The 18,156-nt window shown below is 41.3% G+C and overlaps 1 protein-coding gene across 1 annotated transcript in view; it reads right to left on the bottom strand.

The window, feature by feature from the left end:
• Positions 1-18,156, bottom strand: part of LOC122932349 (F-actin-uncapping protein LRRC16A-like) — a 299,289-nt gene that overhangs the window by 4,026 nt on the left and 277,107 nt on the right. Inside the window, 3 exon segments of the mRNA XM_044286714.1 lie at positions 2,821-2,961; positions 6,099-6,305; positions 8,881-8,947. Coding sequence (XP_044142649.1) covers positions 2,821-2,961; positions 6,099-6,305; positions 8,881-8,947 — 415 coding nt within the window.

Here is an 18,156-nt window from a genome sequence, read left to right as displayed (position 1 = left end):
TGCAGGGAAGGACTCCCCTGCATAACGGAAATAGAACTGATCTGTTTTGTAGCCCATAGACTTCTATTATGACGGAATGAATAACGGAATGGCTCTAAAGGCATTACGTTATGCATTCAGTCATAGAATTGTGTTATGGTCCGTGGTAACCGAATCCATAACGCAATTCACCTTTTACTAACAAACTAAGTGTGAACGAATTTCAAAATATATAATTCGCTCATCTCTGACCATAAAGCCATTCTGTAAGCAGTTTGGCATCCTAATACAATCTCAAACTTTATACATATAAATATTTCATACTTCTTCATGTATATGACAGGCAACAAACAATACAAATCTTTGATATTAATATTAGTCACAGCATTGCTAATTACCAATTTAAATACCAATAGGTGTGGCCACCAAACACCCCCAGACGAAGCCGCTGGTGAAGCATGCATCAGGAGTGGTGGGTGAGCAGTACTGCTACGTTTGCTATGTAGGGATCCTAGTGGCGCCCAGCAGTGTGTTACCTTTGGCACTTGCCTTTACTACTATTGATTGATTTGATTTTCTGATTATCTGTACTTTGTAAGCTGGCTCACCATTACTATTTTCTATCTGTATCTTATGTGCTTCAATAAGGATGGTAGATTTATTATGGTATCTTGGGTCTAGTACCTTTTTTGGGTGATATTGTTTGTGTGGTACAGTATGACCAGTTATACTTATTGGGGGCCCTTTTTTGGTTGATGTATACGTTTGTAGAGTGGCCTCAGCTAATAAGCCCACGCCATACACCCCCTGTGCACGGACAATGCACAGTTACATAGTTCCATGCAGGGAATGTATCGATAGAAAATCAATAATCATGCGTTTTCAATCTTTTTATCTAAACATCAAAAATACTGAAATGCAACAGTTTTTTCAGTGGTTACTAGAGCACACAATAAGCTGATATTTCTTGGACTGTACTGCTGGAAGCCTACATAAGGCAGGCTAGCAACACCATGCTCTACATACACAGATAATGCCATGTCACTGGAGGAATTGCCTGCATTCATCCCTTCTTGGAGATGGTAAAAATCCATGATATATCTCTGACAATTGACTCCCATTCATTTCAGCTGCCACACACCCAAGCTGTACTAACTATACATGAAGTACAAGAAGAAAGTGTGTGTCTCTACTGTTTGAAGCAAGACGCCCCAATGAGCAATACTGCAACCTTCAAATGTACATTCTGCAGGTTAGCAAATTAGAGACAAAGTATAGGGAGTATGATTACAGGATCAGACTACGCAGAGTTTGTTTGTAGTCAGTAACTATGGCGACACATAGTTCTGAATAAAAGCTGTAGACACAAAATGGTTATAGGTTTTTAACAAATACTATTAAGGCTACTTTCACACTAGCGTTCGATCGGATCCGTTCTGAACGGATCCGATCATAATAATGCAGACGGAGGCTCCGTTCAGAACGGATCCGTCTGCATTATTTTAGCATATAACAGCTAAGTGTGAAAATAGCCTCGTACGGATCCGTCCAGACTTTCAATGTAAAGTCAATGGGGGACGGATCCGCCTGAAGATTGAGCCATATTGTGGCATCTTCAAACGGATCCGTCCCCATTGACTTACATTGTAAGTCTGGACGGATCCGTACGCCTCCGCACAGCCAGGCGGACACCCGAACGCTGCAAGCAGCGTTCAGCTGTCCGCCTGTCCGTGCGGAGGCGAGCGGAGCGGAGGCTGAACGCCGCCAGACTGATGCAGTCTGAGCGGATCCGCTCCATTCAGACTGCATCAGGGCTGGACGGCTGCGTTCGGGTCCGCTCGTGAGCTCCTTCAAACGGAGCTCACGAGCGGACCGACGAACGCTAGTGTGAAAGTAGCCTAATATAGTTGGTTCATTTGTTTATTCTTGATACAGCAGAGCACTATAAAATAATTCCAAAATGTGGAATTTTAGTTACCTAGCAAACAGAGCAATCACAAAAATATTTGTAGCTGCTTTAGGCCAAATCAACTTAAAGGGATTGTCTCACTTCACAAATGGCAACTATCATGTAGATAAAGTTAATACATGGCTAATACTAATATATTGTGATTGTCCATATTGCTTCCTTTGCTGGCTCATTTTTCATCACATTCTACACTGCACACATCCAGGGGTCACGACCACCCTGCAATCCAGCAGTGGTGGTCGTCCTTGCAAACTATAGGAAAAAGCATCACCCTCTCTGGTGGCCAGGACCGTGCTTAGGCCCACATGCGCAGCAGCTCCTGTCCTGGCCACCTCGTATCTGCACCATAGTGGTGGCCATAACCTATGGATACGAGCAGTGTATAGCCAGCAAAGGAGGCAATATGGACAATCACAATACACTAGTAAGTGGCTTGTATTAACTTTATTTACATGATAAATGCCATTTGCTGAAGTGAGACAATCCCTCTAAAGCCAAATTGTAGCTACTTGTAAAGCCTCATTCACACATCAGTGTTTGGTCAGTGATTTCCATCAGCGATTGTGAGCCAAAACCAGAAGTGGAGCCTCCACAGACATAAGGTATAAGGGAAAGATCTGCTCCTGTTCTGTGGTTGGAGCCGCACCTGGTTTGGGCTCAAAATCACTGATGGAAATCATTGATCAAACACTGAAGTGTGAATGAGGCTTAATACTCATTTTCTCATTTTTAGTATCCGTTTATGGTTGGTATTAGTTCAAAGCAAAGAATAGCCAGCACTGCCTTTTAAAACCAAGCCTCAGTTAATGGCTGGAGATTCTAGAAGAGCAAAGTTAACAGTTGAACATAACTCTGTATGCTGGAAATCATACCTTCATCTGCAAGTGGCCGGGAAGAAGGTTGGGGGCTGCTGGGTCCATCTCTGTCCTTCTCTGATGGAGCCCTCTTTAGTACAGAAGGAAGAATTGTGGTTTTGGGAGAGCAGGGCCCAGATGGAGATTCAGGAATTTCTTCTGTTAACATTAAGGGAAAAATACATCAGGCATTTATTAATGACAAGTTTATAAGATACAATTACATGTTTTCCCCCTTCTCCATTGTAGCATCTCTATAATTCTCAGCCTTATAATTTATATTTATTTGTTATACAGTTTGTTGATGGGAAATATACCATTATACTATTCTGCTGAATGTACAGTATAGCACAGTGGAACACATTTTGTTTATTTTACTCACTTATATAGCGCTGACATATTCTGTAGCGCTTTACAGACATTAGCATCACATGTCCGACAATGGGGCTCACAATCTAAGTTCTCTATCAGTATGTCTTTGGAGTGTGGGAGGAAATCGGAGTACTCGGAGGAAACCCATACAAATACAGGATACAAACAAACTCCATGCAGATGTTGTCCTTGGTAGGACTTGAACCAGTGCTAACCACTGAGTAACCGTGCATCAATACAAATGCACCTGGTATGACCTTATGGGGGGCAAACTGTTTAAAATTAACACATAATGACAAAACAAAGAAAAAGACCACCACTAGCCCACACCGCACCTTCTACACCCACCGCACATCATAAACTATATATCGGCTATATCAAACAACTGTAACAGAAAGGGGATACAATTTAAACACTTATTTTAGATGCACTTTGTACTATTAAAAGAAAAAGTGAAAACAGACTTTTACCCTTTTATAATATTTTTCTGGGTATAAAATAAATAAATATATATATACACACAGTCCTGATCAAAAGTTTAAGACCACTTGAAAAATGGCAAAAAAATCATATTTAGCATGGCTGGATCTTAACAAGGTTCCCAGTAGAGCTTCAACATGCAACAAAAAGAAATAGGAGTGAGACTTTTTTTGAGCATTCAATTTATTCAAAACAACGAATAAACTGAAACAGGCTGTTTTTCAGCTGATCAAAAGTTTAGGACCACACCTCCAAAAAAACTGCTAAACCCCCCCAAAACAGAAATCCAACTTCCAAACATGAACTCAGTAATAAGTAGCTCTGCCGTTATTGTTTATCACTTCCAAAATTTGTTTCGGCATTCTTGATGCAAGCGTTTCCATGAGGTGAGTGGGAACATTTCTCCAAGTGGTGAAGATGGCCGCACGAAGGTCATCTACTGTCTGGAACTGTTGTTCATTTTTGTAAACTTTCCTTGCCATCCATCCCCAAAGGTTCTCAATTGGATTTAGATCAGGAGAACACGCAGGATGGGCCAAAAGAATGATGTTATTCTCCTGGAAGAAGTCCCTTGTCCTGCGGGCATTGTGTACTGTAGAGTTGTCCTGTTGAAAAACCCAGTCGTTACCACACAGACGAGGGCCCTCAGTCATAAGGAATGCTCTCTGCAACATCTGGACATAGCCAGCGGACGTTTGACGCCCCTGCACTTCCTGAAGCTCCATTGTTCCACTGAAGGAAAAAGCACCCTCAGACCATTATGGCACCCCCTCCACTGTGGCGCGTAGAAAACATCTCACGTGGGATCTGCTTGTCATGCCAGTAACGTTGGAAACCATCAGGACCATCAAGGTTAAAAAAATTCTCATCAGAGAATAAAACTTTCTTCCACCTTTGAATGTCCCATGTTTAGTGCTCTCTTGCAAAGTCCAAACGAGCAGTTCTGTGGCGTTCAAGGAGACGAGGTCTTTGAAGACGTTTTATGTTTTTGAAGCCTTCAGTCTCAGATGCCATCTGATGGTTATGGGGCTGCAGTCAGCACCAGTAAGGGCCTCAAATATATCCACTTTATTGCATAAAAATTCAGTTACACAATATATAACAATATAAAGGTAATGATAGAAGGAAATCTACAGATAAGGGTGCCAGAATCACCTGACGTATACTGCTACTACTCCCAAAAAGATCTTCCACATGTCAGGTGTCACCATGTCCAAAGAATATACATTATAAAACATGAATATCGCAAGACTGCCTACCTGTTACTACATGAATGGGTATATCTCTATATCAAGTTCACATTTAGGACGTGTAAAATAACACTCCTTAATAAATATTGCCCAAAGCAATAGTACAGCATTGGGGGTATACAGAGCAGTGCAAGTCAGCGAAAATACCTTGACGCGCGTTTCGCCTCCAGACGAAGCATTGTTTTGGGCAATTTTTATTGAGTGTTATTATACACATCCTAAATGTGAACTCGATATAGAGATCTACCCGTACTGAGGGATATACCCATGGATGTAGTAACAGGTAGGCGATATTCATGTTTTATAATGTATATTCTTTGGACATGGTGACACATGACATGTGGAAGATCCTTTTGGGAGTAGTAGCAGTATAGGTCAGGTGATTCTGGTACCCTTATCTGTTGTTTTCCTTCTATAATTACCTTTATATTGTTATATATTGTGTAACTGAATTTTTATGCAATAAAGTGGATATATTTGACTATAGTGGGTATTTTTTTGTTGTTTGTGAGTGAGCAACATTATAGGTATATGTTCTGGTTAATATACATACCCTGATTTGTTGTTGTAACGAGGCCTGTTTAGGTTTTGTGTACTCTGGTAGTCTGCTCCTCTGCTGGAACAGATTACAGTACACACCAGAGATGTGAATAAATGCTAATCAGATCGAATTAGTCACAAATTTCACCAAAATTTGTCTTCAAAAGCAATCCGAAGTTTTGGCAATTCTCTTCCGCCATTTTATTTTTAAAATTCAGTACACTAGCAAAGGAAACAGGGCAGGGAGGATGAAGATGGATTACACGACCCCAAGATGGGACCCAGCAGGCGGGCTTGCCCACAATGACAAAGTCAGCATTTATGCCAGAAGGCCGCAGAATCCCATTATAGTGACTGAGGATCTGGTGTTGCCCGGCAGTGCCCATCTACCGGATTTACCTGCTGAAGATGTTAACCTATTACATTTTCCATGTCAGATTAAACCCAAGATCATAAACAGTAATTTCAGCCTTTCAACTTAATTCCTATTAAATATATGTTTTCAATCTCCCAATCCCTAATTAGCAAGCCTATGTCTTGGAGAAGAACTGAACCTTACCACAGTCCACTACTGTGCTGGAAACACATATGATCTGATCTAATTGTAGGTTAATGTGTTAACTTTTTACTCCTAAGTAGGAACATTGCTCTTACCAGTGCGAGAACCACTTCTAGGCTTCTGAGGCACAGTAGGACGTGCTGTTAGGGCAGGCTTGGATGACTGAAGAGGTGGTTTGGGACTGGTTGGTGTACTAGAAGAACTTTTGGAACGCACACTGCCTTCTGACTTTACTTCACATTTGACATTTTTTTCTGGACAAGAATTTGTAGAATCACCTCTTGTCATAGAGAACTTGGGAACTGGAAAATAAAACAGTTGTTATAGTTATAAGCACTATTACAAATTACTTGTTTTAACTCAGCTTCCCCTGGACCCTGGGAGGCAAATCTGCCTTGCATTGTACTATGGAGAGGAGATTTATCTTGGTAGATTTAGTATTCTGCAGTCTATTATAGTTTCTAACTGTTTTAACACAGTTTCCCAGGAATCTGAACGGTACATCTGCCTAGCTATGGCACTATTTAGGAGTGGGAGATTTATCTTGGTAAATTTAGTATTCTGCAGTCTCTAAGCTTTTCCAGGACCCTGAATGGCAAGGTGTTCTAGCTATAAGAAGGGATCTATCACTGAATAACTAGGCAAACTTGAAATTCAGCAGTTTGAGAAAGCTAGGTAACAACCTCTACAGAGATGTAATGGAGGCAAGACATGTTACATACATTCTGAACAAACATCAATACTTCCATAAATATAGTATCAGGACAACCGTGTAGTATGTACTACACATGTAGTTTGGTCTCCAGCATACCTCAACATGCTACCCAGATTGCCAAAGCTGCACAAAGGCAAATCTGCCTATCTATGCAGGGAAGGACGTAATCATCACTGCATATCTACGCAGATTAAGTATTCAACTGTGTGCGCTACGGTTTGTACCATGTATATACTACAGCTGTTTTCTGTATGTGATTATAGTTGGAGCCATTTGCCTGAGCTGCTGCTCTGTTCTGTGAACAACAGTTCAGACATATGCTTCACAGCCACATGAACCATAGGAAATTGGTGTCTGAGGATGGCTCATTGACTTTTGTTGGAGAGTTTAGTGAGCATGCTCTGTGACCTGTGTAGAGATCATTGTGTAGGAAGGGGGGGAAAGGTGAGCTGTAACCATTAAAGCACCTCTGTCACCAGGATCAACCCTATTAAACCAGACAAACTGCCTGGTAGGGCTCATCATGCTGATTAAAACAATACTTTTCTTTTGTCTGTATGCTAAACAGTTGCGAGATATCTGTGTTTTATTCATATGTAAATGAGCAAGTTGGAGCACCAGGAGGTGTGGCTGAATCCTTTGAGCTCTGCTTTGTAGCACCTCCTATGTTCTGCACACTCCTCCCTCCCCTTGATTGACAGGGCTAGACATGCTGAGGGCAGAACTGTCTCCTAGCACCTACATATCGTATACACTATGTACTATAGCTTTACCACACTGAGATCTGCTCAGAAAGCTAATATACATATTACTGCTTTATTCACAGGCACAATATATGATTAGAAAGGCACCAGTTACGGGAGTTATCTTATACACATAGAAAAACATGCTTCTCTACTTGGTAATCCTATAGCTTGGTGATAAGTGGTTTGGCAAGCATGAAGTTCAAGTCCTGGGAGAGACTTGCATATATTTTTTTCTCTCTTATTTAACCTATAATAAAAGGCTATCGTATAATAAATAATTATATAATAACAGTTACAGGTTTTACTATATTGACAATAGTGTTTTTTGCTCAGAAATCTAAAACCTATTACTGGTTTATTCACAGACACAATATATGATTATAAAGAAACCAGCAATATTTATTAGCTTTATAAACCTAAAAACATTATTCTCAATAAGATAAGGATAAAGACTTATTATGAGTTAAATGTGGAAGAAAATAATATCTGAAGAAAAACATGATGTCTCTTCCAAGATTCAAACCTGGGAACCCTACACGCTGAAACACACTTACCAGTAAGCTATAGCATTACCACATAGAGATGCATGTTTTTTATTTTCTTATAAGCCATTACACATTAGTGGTGTCTTTATAATCATCTTGTGCAGTAATATGTATATTAGCTTTCTGAGCAGATCTCAATATGGTAAAGCTATAGTACATAGTGTATAGGATATGTCGATTCTAGGACACAGTTCTGCCCTCACCATGCTGATGTCTAGCCCTGTCAATCAAGTGGAGGGAGGAGTGTGCAGAACACAGGGGTGTTACAAAGCAATGCTCAAGGGATTCGGCCCCGCCCCAAGAGCTCTTGTGAGCACCTCAGCCTCCTCACAGCTTACCAAGCACTGTGCCATCCATTTGATAGCTTTTGTACCTCGTATGGAAACTCAGCCCCATTCACCTGGGGACTGACTAGCATCTAGACCCTGTGAACAATGAACATGACTTAAAAGCTGACGGAGCGCTGTGGCCTCTTCATATAGATAATTGGCGAGTGTGCTGGGAGTCCGACCTCGCCAATCTAACATTAATGATTAATCGTGGAAAACCTGAAGCACCATGACCAGGCTCCCTTATTTGATGCTTACTGGAAAATCAGTATCTTTTGGGAGATGCCTTAACAAATAACAGTTTGTTTTACATGAAGATGTAAAAAATGATTTAAAAAATGAAATACATTTTAACTATGAAAAAAAATCCTGGCACAAAATAAAAAAATTAAAAAAATCACTTTTCTTTAAATAAATCAATTTTATCTCTTCAAAATTACAATAGACATAAAACATATACTTATTATAAATCGCCAAACTTGTCTTGTCTCCTATATAATTATGCGCTGTTATTTCTCATATAGTCATTAAAGTGAACAAACCTGCTCCACTTCCATCTGTTTTCTCAACATCCAATAAGTCTTTACTGCCAGCATCATTGCCCAATTTCTGTTTGAGAAAAGGAAAGAAGCACTGAGTATAAATAAACCTTTTCAATGTCGCAGGTGTATTTTCACATGTTGTTTACCAGTTGCTTAATGGCACATACCCAGAATCAGGGCTAAATGCATTCAACCCATATGGTTATGTACCAATTATAGCTCAAACACTTGGTAAACATTAATTCTCTATAGAAGGTAAAAAAGTAGTTCCTGGTGGCATTATCAACAGATTTAAATGGCCAATAATAGCACTATAGGAGACAGGGTCTGTAGTTTGTAGGCAGCATTAGTGGGCCAAAGGCAATAAGCAGACATAGACCATTCTGCAGTATAGTTCAGTCTATTATAGATGCACATAAATTTCAAGGCGACTTGAAAACATTAAGGGGGTAATTTACTAACCAGAAATACGTCTATATAAGGCATATTTCTGGAGCAGATCTACGCCTGTTTTAGGTGTAGAAAATGGTCTAAATTTACACCAGCAAGGTAGCTGGCGTACATTTAGAAGCTGCGGTGGATCGGTCGAAGTTATGTAGAGGCTGGCGTATCCACAAAACTTCGGCAGATCACCGCCAGCGCAGAGCCTTATTAAGACCGGCGTCTAAAAACGCTGGTCTTAACAAATGACCCCCTGAGTGTTTGGACATTCAATTTGCAAATGAGGCTCAACAAGGATGTACTATTTTGTTTTGTGAGGAAAGGTGTGGATGACATTGTTATGGGGGGGGGGGGGGGGGGGTGACACATATATAGCTTATGCTGCATAATGAGTGACTGCATTGGGACCCGCCGCGATTCTAACACAAGTTGCCGGCCTCCACCCCCTTTACACAATGACACTGCTATGGGGGGGCATCTTATGCTATATATGTGTCATCCACAGATCGCCCCGTCATAACACTGTCCTTGTGTAAATAGTGGCCCCCCAATACAGGGGGTGGAGGCTGGCAAATTGTGTTGGAATCGTGGCGGGGCCCGATGCAGTTACTGTTCTCTATTACACCGGGCCCCGCTCACAGCAGTATTTATTAAGTGAAGTCATGGGTAAAGCTTTGTTCTCTGCAGCAGTAGCGCTCACATGTAGTACTCACTATGAAATTCCAGTAGCAGGCAGGGTGGCAGCGCAACGTCACTCACCCCGTCAGGCGGCTGCTTCATTCATTAAGTGTGAGGAGCATGCGCGTGAGGAAGTGAGTGACCAGCCAGCCTGCCTGCTACGGGAGTTTCGTAGTGAGTAATACGTGCACTACTGCTGCAGAGAATTGCTATACCTTAACAAAGCTTTACCCAGGACTTCACTAATAGAGAACAGTAACTGCACCGGGCCCCGCTGCGATTCCAACAAAAGTTGCCGGCCTCCAGCACCTCATTGCTGATACATCTCAGGCCGTGCTGTGCAGCTCCATGGCCAGCGATGTATCACTGCAAAGTAAAAATGGCAGCATTTGCCCCATAAGACGCACTGCCATTTTCTTTGGGGGGGGGGGGGGGGCGTCTTTATAAAGAGAAAAATACGGTAAATAGGAAAAGGGTGTGCTTTATGTTATTTTTTTAGCATGTGATTGATCGTACAATACACTGCAATACTTCAGTAGGCGCCAGGCTGCCATCTCAACCTCTTAACATTCCGCAATATTGCTGAACAGAGTGTGGGGAGGGTCATGGTCTCAGCTCCTGAGCCCTCTCCATACAGTTCTTTCACCATATACAGGTACGTCATTTGTTTTACAGGGGTTAATTTGTATAACTGTATAAATGGCCAATAAGAAAAATATGGCAATAAGTTTTCTCCATGCAAAACCCTCTCAACAGACAAGGGGGCACTGCCTCAGTCTGAAGAAAGAACGCTTGAATCACCAAGGGTAACAAGGCTTCCCCATAATAGCTGTGAACAGGTAAGGGCTTCACAATTTCCCCTTCTCCTGGAAAATAGGGGAAAACAAAGTTCTAAAATTTCTCCACACCCATTCACTTTCATCCACATCTTCTCCCATCCCTTGGATGAACTTGAAGGATATACTGTATATATTAACTATAGCTGAATAGATGGATGAAAAAACCCACATTGACTTAAAGGTCACAGGCAATCTTGAGACTGTAGTGTTTTTCTACAGTAACAAGGTCACCATTCACAAGTTTCCCACTGATAATTATTGAGTAAATACTTTCAGTTTTTACACAAAATAAAATACTACAGAGATGTGAACAAGAACAACTGGGGCCTGAAAGAAACTGTAAAAAACAAGTTGCAGAAAACACAGTGAGGCTAGAGTTTTCAATTTTCGTTGTGATCCATCATAGGATCTCAATAGCGGAGAAAAACGCTTCCATTTGTCCCCATTCATTGTCAATGGGGACAAAACTGAACTGAACGAAACGGAATGCACCAAAATGCATTCCGTTCCGTTGCGTTCCCATGACACACACAAATGTCATGTCTCACAATGTAAGTTAATGGGGATGGATCAGTTTTCTCAGACACAATAGAAAACGGATCTGTACCCCATTGACTTTCAATGGTGTTCATGACGGATCCGTCACGGCTATTTTAAAGATAATCTAACCGGACCTTTCATAACGGGTGCAGACGGTTGTATTAAAATGACGGAAGCGTTTTTGCTGATCGATGATGGATTCAGCAAACACGCTGGTGTGAAAGTAGCCTTAGATGTTAACTGATAAATCAAAAAATAAGTCCATGCAGGTCACCCTCCAGGAAATCCAGTTGAATAATATAGTCATTCTATAACAAAAAAGGGGAAAAGAATGGGGAATAGAAATGACCCACACACAGCAAAGTAGACTAGAGAGAGAAAAGGGACCAGGAAGCCAAAAACAACTCCAGCCAAGCAAAAAAAGTATGCTTAATACACGGGGTCCAGACCGCTTAGAACGGGTCTACCCTATCCGAGAGAATGGCTGCTGATTTTTCATTAATCATTTACCAAGACACGCATATTTTCACTTTGGAGAGCTCAAGAGATTGTTTTCGCCACAGCAATTGTTTACTTCACACCAAGGAAGACAAAAGGAATTGGGGTGTGGAAATAACGGCCCTATTATACTGCCAGATGTTCGAGTAGTGCGAGCGTTGATGGATAAACACATCCGTTGGCGTTTGTTTGCACCGGCCTGATTACATAATCCAAGGCAAACTTTGAATGTGGGAGGAACAATTTCAACTGCAATAGTTCCTTCCTCATTCTCTTCTATTTATTATCGGCAGCACATCCCCGATTACACAGGGAGATGCACTGCTGAAAATCGGGCATTTTTCATCCTGATGAAAGGCTCACATCAGCCGGTTAACGAGCGTCTGCTCGTTTATAGGTTCATCGTCTACTCTATTACATGGCCAAAAATCAGGAACAAGCGTTCGTTTGAATAGTTGTTCCAGATAATTGGCCTGAAATTGCACAGTCTAATAGGACCTCAAAAGGGTTTTCTCACTTCACCAAGTGGCATTTGTAATAAACAGAAAGTTAATACACGGCACTTACTAATGTATTGTAATTGTCCATTATGCTTCCTTTGCTGACTTGATGAATTTTTACCATTACACTATACACTGCTTGTTTCCATGGTTACGACTAGGGCTGCAGTAAATGAATATTTTAGTAATTGAGTATTCTATCGATTATATTTCTCGATTCATCGAGTAATCTAATAAGAAAACTTTCTTAAAATAATGTATTACTTTATAAAAAATTTCCCAGTGCCATCAGTTCAGCAGCCCCTCCATGCCATGTCCCCTAGTGCCCCCATGATAGCACTGCCATCAGCCCCTCCATCCAGATTGCCATGATGTCCCCCTTCCCCAGTGCCTCTATGCCATCCACCGTGTCCCCCACTCCCCCATATCAACCCTCCGAGTGCCTAATCACAGGTGCCCCCATTAACCCCCCCAATACTTTTATAAATGGCAAATCATAGGTGCTCCCATTAACCCCTCTAACGCCATTAACGTTATACATGCCAAATCACAGGTGCCCCCGTTTTCCCCAGCCCATGCCAAATCAAAGGTGCCCCCGTTTTCCCCAGCCCATGCCAAATCACAGGTGCCCCCGTTTTCCTCAGCCCATGCCAAATCACAGGTGCCCCCGTTTTCCCCAGCCCATGCCAAATCACAGGTGCCCCCGTTTTCCCCAGCCCATGCCAAATCACAGGTGCCCCCGTTTTCCCCAGCCCATGCCAAATCACAGGTGTCCCCGTTTTCCTCAGCCCATGCCAAATCACAGGTGCCCCCGTTTTCCCCAGCCCATGCCAAATCACAGGTGCCCCCGTTTTCCTCAGCCCATGCCAAATCACAGGTGCCCCCGTTTTTCCCAGCCCATGCGAAATCACAGGTGCCCCCGTTTTCCTCAGCCCATGCCAAATAACAGGTGCCCCCGTTTTCCCCAGCCCATGCCAAATCACAGGTGCCCCCGTTTTCCCCAGCCCATGCCAAATCACAGGTGCCCCCGTTTTCCTCAGCCCATGCCAAATCACAGGTGTCCCCGTTTTCCCCAGCCCATGCCAAATCACAGGTGCCCCCGTTTTCCCCAGCCCATGCCAAATCATAGGTGCCCCCATTTCCCCATGCTAAATCACAGGTGCCCCCATTTCCCCATGCCAAATCACAGGTGCCACCATTTGCCGCCTCTGCTAACTTTATACTTACCTTTCAGTGCAGAGTGCGCAGACACACGGAGTCCGCAGGAGACGCGTCAATTATTAAATGTTGCACCAAACTGCTAGACTTTCTTTTTAACATATTAATTATCCCATATCTCTTGGTAACAACAAGTCAGAAACTTTGTACAATACGGTGTGGCTCACACTATGTAAAATGGAAAACGTGGGTGCACCTTCAATTCGGGATCCCCATCCCTACATATTTTATATCAATTACAATAAACAATGGAGGGCACACCTCTATCTGGATTGATTGGAACAACTCCTTTAATAGGAGTATAACAAATGTATTTCATTTATTTAAAATGTCTAGAACAACATAAAAGAATATCTAAAATTTGCCTTGAATAAAATAAACAACAAGTTTCCTATGTTTTCCAAAACTAGTCGCTGGGATCTCTGGCTTGTTGTTCCAGCCTATAGGTTTCAGCCAGTACCTGGACAATACTGTTCACAGACCAAAACATTTGGCGATTGCATCTTACAGTTCACTGGTGGTACATTTCATCACATATTTTTCCTTTCCATGAACTCTAATTTGACATATATGTTTTAAGTTGTTACAACAATGTAATAATGTCTCGTTACTTCACTGTGTCAGCAGCAAAATCCCATTGTATGTCAGTACTAATGTCCCGCTTTAAATTTGCCTTTCAATGAGACTTCGGATTTGTTTATGCAATGTTCTACTTTATAGTGTTGCAATCTCCTTGGATGGAATAAATCAGGTACAGTGTATTGACAGGGTAGTGCACTTACCCCTATTGTAGAAATCCTTTTTGTTCCACGTTCGTTCTCAGCACTGCTACTTGTTCACCGGCGCACTCCTCTGGATACACGTGTCCGGACCACGTGCCCCTAGTTTTGGTTTTTCACCAGGTTGTTCATATCCCGGAGGTTGTGGTACTTGCCGGGTGGTTTGAGATTCTAGTTGCGTATTGTGCTGACAAGTTGAACCCAAGTAACCACTGTACCTTTTTCACTGTAATGCTTTTTCCATCCTTCTAGTGTGGTTTTTCCGTGCTTACTGCTGTCGACATCTGGATTATGGTGACAAAGCGCCAAACATGTTTTGGAGCTGCCGCTCCTTCCTCAACGGCTATAAATCACCTCTATAAGCCCAGCTTTATATACACCTTCTTTCATTCACCTTGATTAGGTTGGATGGATAAATCCAAATCCTGTGCATGGATCTTATACTCATGTGCATGTATTTCTAATGTCACGATACTATTTCATAAGAAACATTTACATCACTTCTACATTTAAATTATCTTACTTTACACACATTACGATTTCCCATCAGAGCCGGGCCCCCACCCTCATTAATTTCCTTTTTACTCTAAGAAGCCAAATAACTCCATGTCTGCATTGGGGCCTTGTGGGGTTAGAGTTTCGAAGTAAAAAAAAAAAACAACTCCCAGGCTGTGAGCTCTACGCTGCGATTGGACAGCGCTACAGCCAGGTTTTTCGCCATATCTTTACGATGTGTTTTACAGGTAAGTTACTTTCTTGCACAGATATTACAAGATCTAAAAAGGTAATTTGTTTTCTATCTATGTTTGCTGTAAATCTAAAAAAATTTTGTTGGAATTTATTGCATTTAGAAACTGTCCCAATTTACTTTCACTCCTATCCCCTATAAATAAAATGTAGTCTATAAAACGTTGCCAGAGTACCAGACCCTCCCCCAGCTTCGGCCGAATGGTTTCGTATTCCCATTGCGTCAAAAATAAGTTTGCGTAGCTGGGGGAGAATCTGGTATCCATGGCAGTACCGCGTGTCTGCAAATAAAAATCGGAATCATACCAAAAATAGTTGTGTGTTAAAATACGCTGAATCCCCTCTAAGGTGAATAATATTTGTTCCTCATTTAATTCAATTTCCCTTTGTAAGACAGTGTGTATGGCTTCTATGCCTTGTTTATGGTCTATCACTGTGTATAAGGTATTCACATCAAGTGTTCCCAAGGTCCAGTTTGGTTCATACTGGAGGGCTTCCACCATTGAGATGACCTGTGTTGTATCTTTAACATGTGACGGGGTGGTTTTAACTACTCGTTGGAGTATTCGGTCTAAGTATTGAGGTAGGTTAGACGTAACTGACCCAATACGATATTATCGGGCAGCCTGGTGGGTTTTGATGGTGCTTATGAATTTTCGGTACACAATAAAAAACGGGAATCTGTTGTTGTGTTCCCACTATATATTGAAATTCTCTTTCAAGTAAAATGTCTATCGCTTCATTTCTTACATAAATCTACTAAAAATGTTTGGTATGCTTTTGTAGGGTCCTTTGTTAATTTTCTATATGTGTTTTCCTCTCCTAATTGTTTTTTACACTCCTCGTCATATTTGGAAGCATCTTGTATCACAATTGACCCCCACTTTATCCACTGGACGTATTGTGATTTTATTATTTTTCTACAACTGTTTTAGTCCCTCTATTTCTTGTGGTTTGAGGTTACTAAATTTCTTTGGGGGATTTTTCATATTCCTTATTCCCATTTCTACTTTTTTCCTATTTGTTCACCTATTTCTTGTCTAGGATACAAACGGGATTTTTGAAAAACATGTGTTGATATTTTGTTGGGAGAGCGATTTCCTTCTCATATGTTTTTTTTTTTATTTTTATGTTTCTTTAGGCATAGTCTTCTTACAAATTTTTTTATGCCTATATAGGCGTTGAATTTGTTCAGTGGGGTTTTAGGGGCAAATTTAAGTCCCTTATTCAAAAGCTTTTTTGGGGGCTCAGTCAACGTACATTGACTGAGATTAATAATGGAGTCTTCCTCTTTTATCTGTTTCTCCCCCATCTGTTTCTGTCGATTCCGTTTTCCCTGTCCCCTTCGTATCTTCTTTTTTGTGGCTGTTGTTTTAAATATTGGTCCTGATATGTTTCAGGATGTTGTCCCTGGGGTCTCGGAGTTTGTGTTAACGGTCTCTCGCCTATTGGTAAATTGTATTGTTTTGATAGTGTTCCCCCCTTTGTGCCTGTTTTTTTCATCTGTGGTCGTGCTCTGTGATGAGGGGTCGTGCTCTGAGAACGAACGTGGAACAAAAAGGACATATAGGGATAAGTGCACTACCCTGTCAATACACTGTACCTGATTTAATCCATCCAGGGAGATTGCAACACTATAAAGTAGAACATTGCATAAACAAATCCGAAGTCTCATTGAAAGGCAAATTTAAAGCAGGGCATTAGTACCGACATACAATGGGATTTTGCTACTAACACAGTGAAGTAACGAGACATTATTACATTGTTGCAACAACTGAAAACATATATGTCAAATCAGAGTGCATGGAAATGAAAAATATGTGATGAAATGTACCACCAGTGAACTGTAAGATGCAATCGCCAACTATATCTTTGGGGTCAGCTACTGGCTGAAATCTATAGGCTGGAACAACAAGCCAGAGATCCCAGCGACTAGTTTTAGAAAACACAGGAAACTTGTTGTTTATTTTATTCAAGGCAAATTTTAGATATTATTTTATGTTGCTCTAGACAGACATTTTAAATAAATTAAATAAATTTGTTATACTCATAATAAAGGAGTTGTTCCAATCAATCCAGATAGAGGTGTGCCCTCCATTGTTTATTGTAATTGATATAACAAGTCAGAAACTATGCAATGGTTCTTTACCTGTCATTAGAAATGTAAAATATGTCTAAAATGCAAAGTGTGGTGACTCTGGTCAAATGAATAGAATAAAGTTATTTCAAAAGAAAATATCCTAAGCAGCCTGTATTAGAATAAATTATATTTCCTTTCTATTTAGAGGAGTATTCCTATCTTAGAATATGATGGTACTGTAGATCACTAGGATATACCATAATATTCTGATCCATGGGTGCCTGAAAACCAGCACTCCAACCAATCCCAAAAAGAAAGGGACAGAGTTCCCTTCAGCAGTTCTCCTGCACAGTGGTGCTCCCAGCCAGCAAAGGTGCAGGGAACTGAAAAAATCAGTGAAGGAACACAGCACATAATTAGTGCTGAGGCGCTGTCAGTTTTCTGCTATGGCTCATTTTTACTTGGCATATGTAATATTACAAGGTTTTTGCACTTAAAGGGGTTTTCCGGTCTTGAAAGGGATCTGAGCTGTGGTATACATGCATGGCACTACATAGAGAACGGATCTTTCTACTTTGAGCTCTGCCCACTGTGTTGCTTCTAGAGGATGCCGAAAGCATTTAAATGTCAGACCCCCACCCGTCCCACCAATCTGACATTGAGACCTATACTGTTGTTAGGTTTTCAATGTCTAAAGACCAGAAAAAAAAACTTTAACTCGGCTATCTCCAGAACTCCCATAGAAATTAAATAGAGCAGCCACGCACATGCTCAACCGGCCGCCCTATTCATTTCAGGGGGGCTGCAGGAGGTATGGGGTTCCCATTCTCGTTATCCGTTGGGTTTCCAGCAGTAGAACCCTCACTGATCTGATCGTTATCCCCTCTCCTGACAACAACTGGAATAGCCCTTTAAAGGGATTCTGTCACCTCCCCTCAGCCAAAAAACGATTTTAA

This window comes from Bufo gargarizans, chromosome 3 (genome assembly GCF_014858855.1).
Source record: "Bufo gargarizans isolate SCDJY-AF-19 chromosome 3, ASM1485885v1, whole genome shotgun sequence".
NCBI classification, from domain to species: domain Eukaryota; kingdom Metazoa; phylum Chordata; class Amphibia; order Anura; family Bufonidae; genus Bufo; species Bufo gargarizans.
Note: the sequence above shows the minus strand (reverse complement) of the source record. Positions and strands in the feature narration are given on the sequence as shown.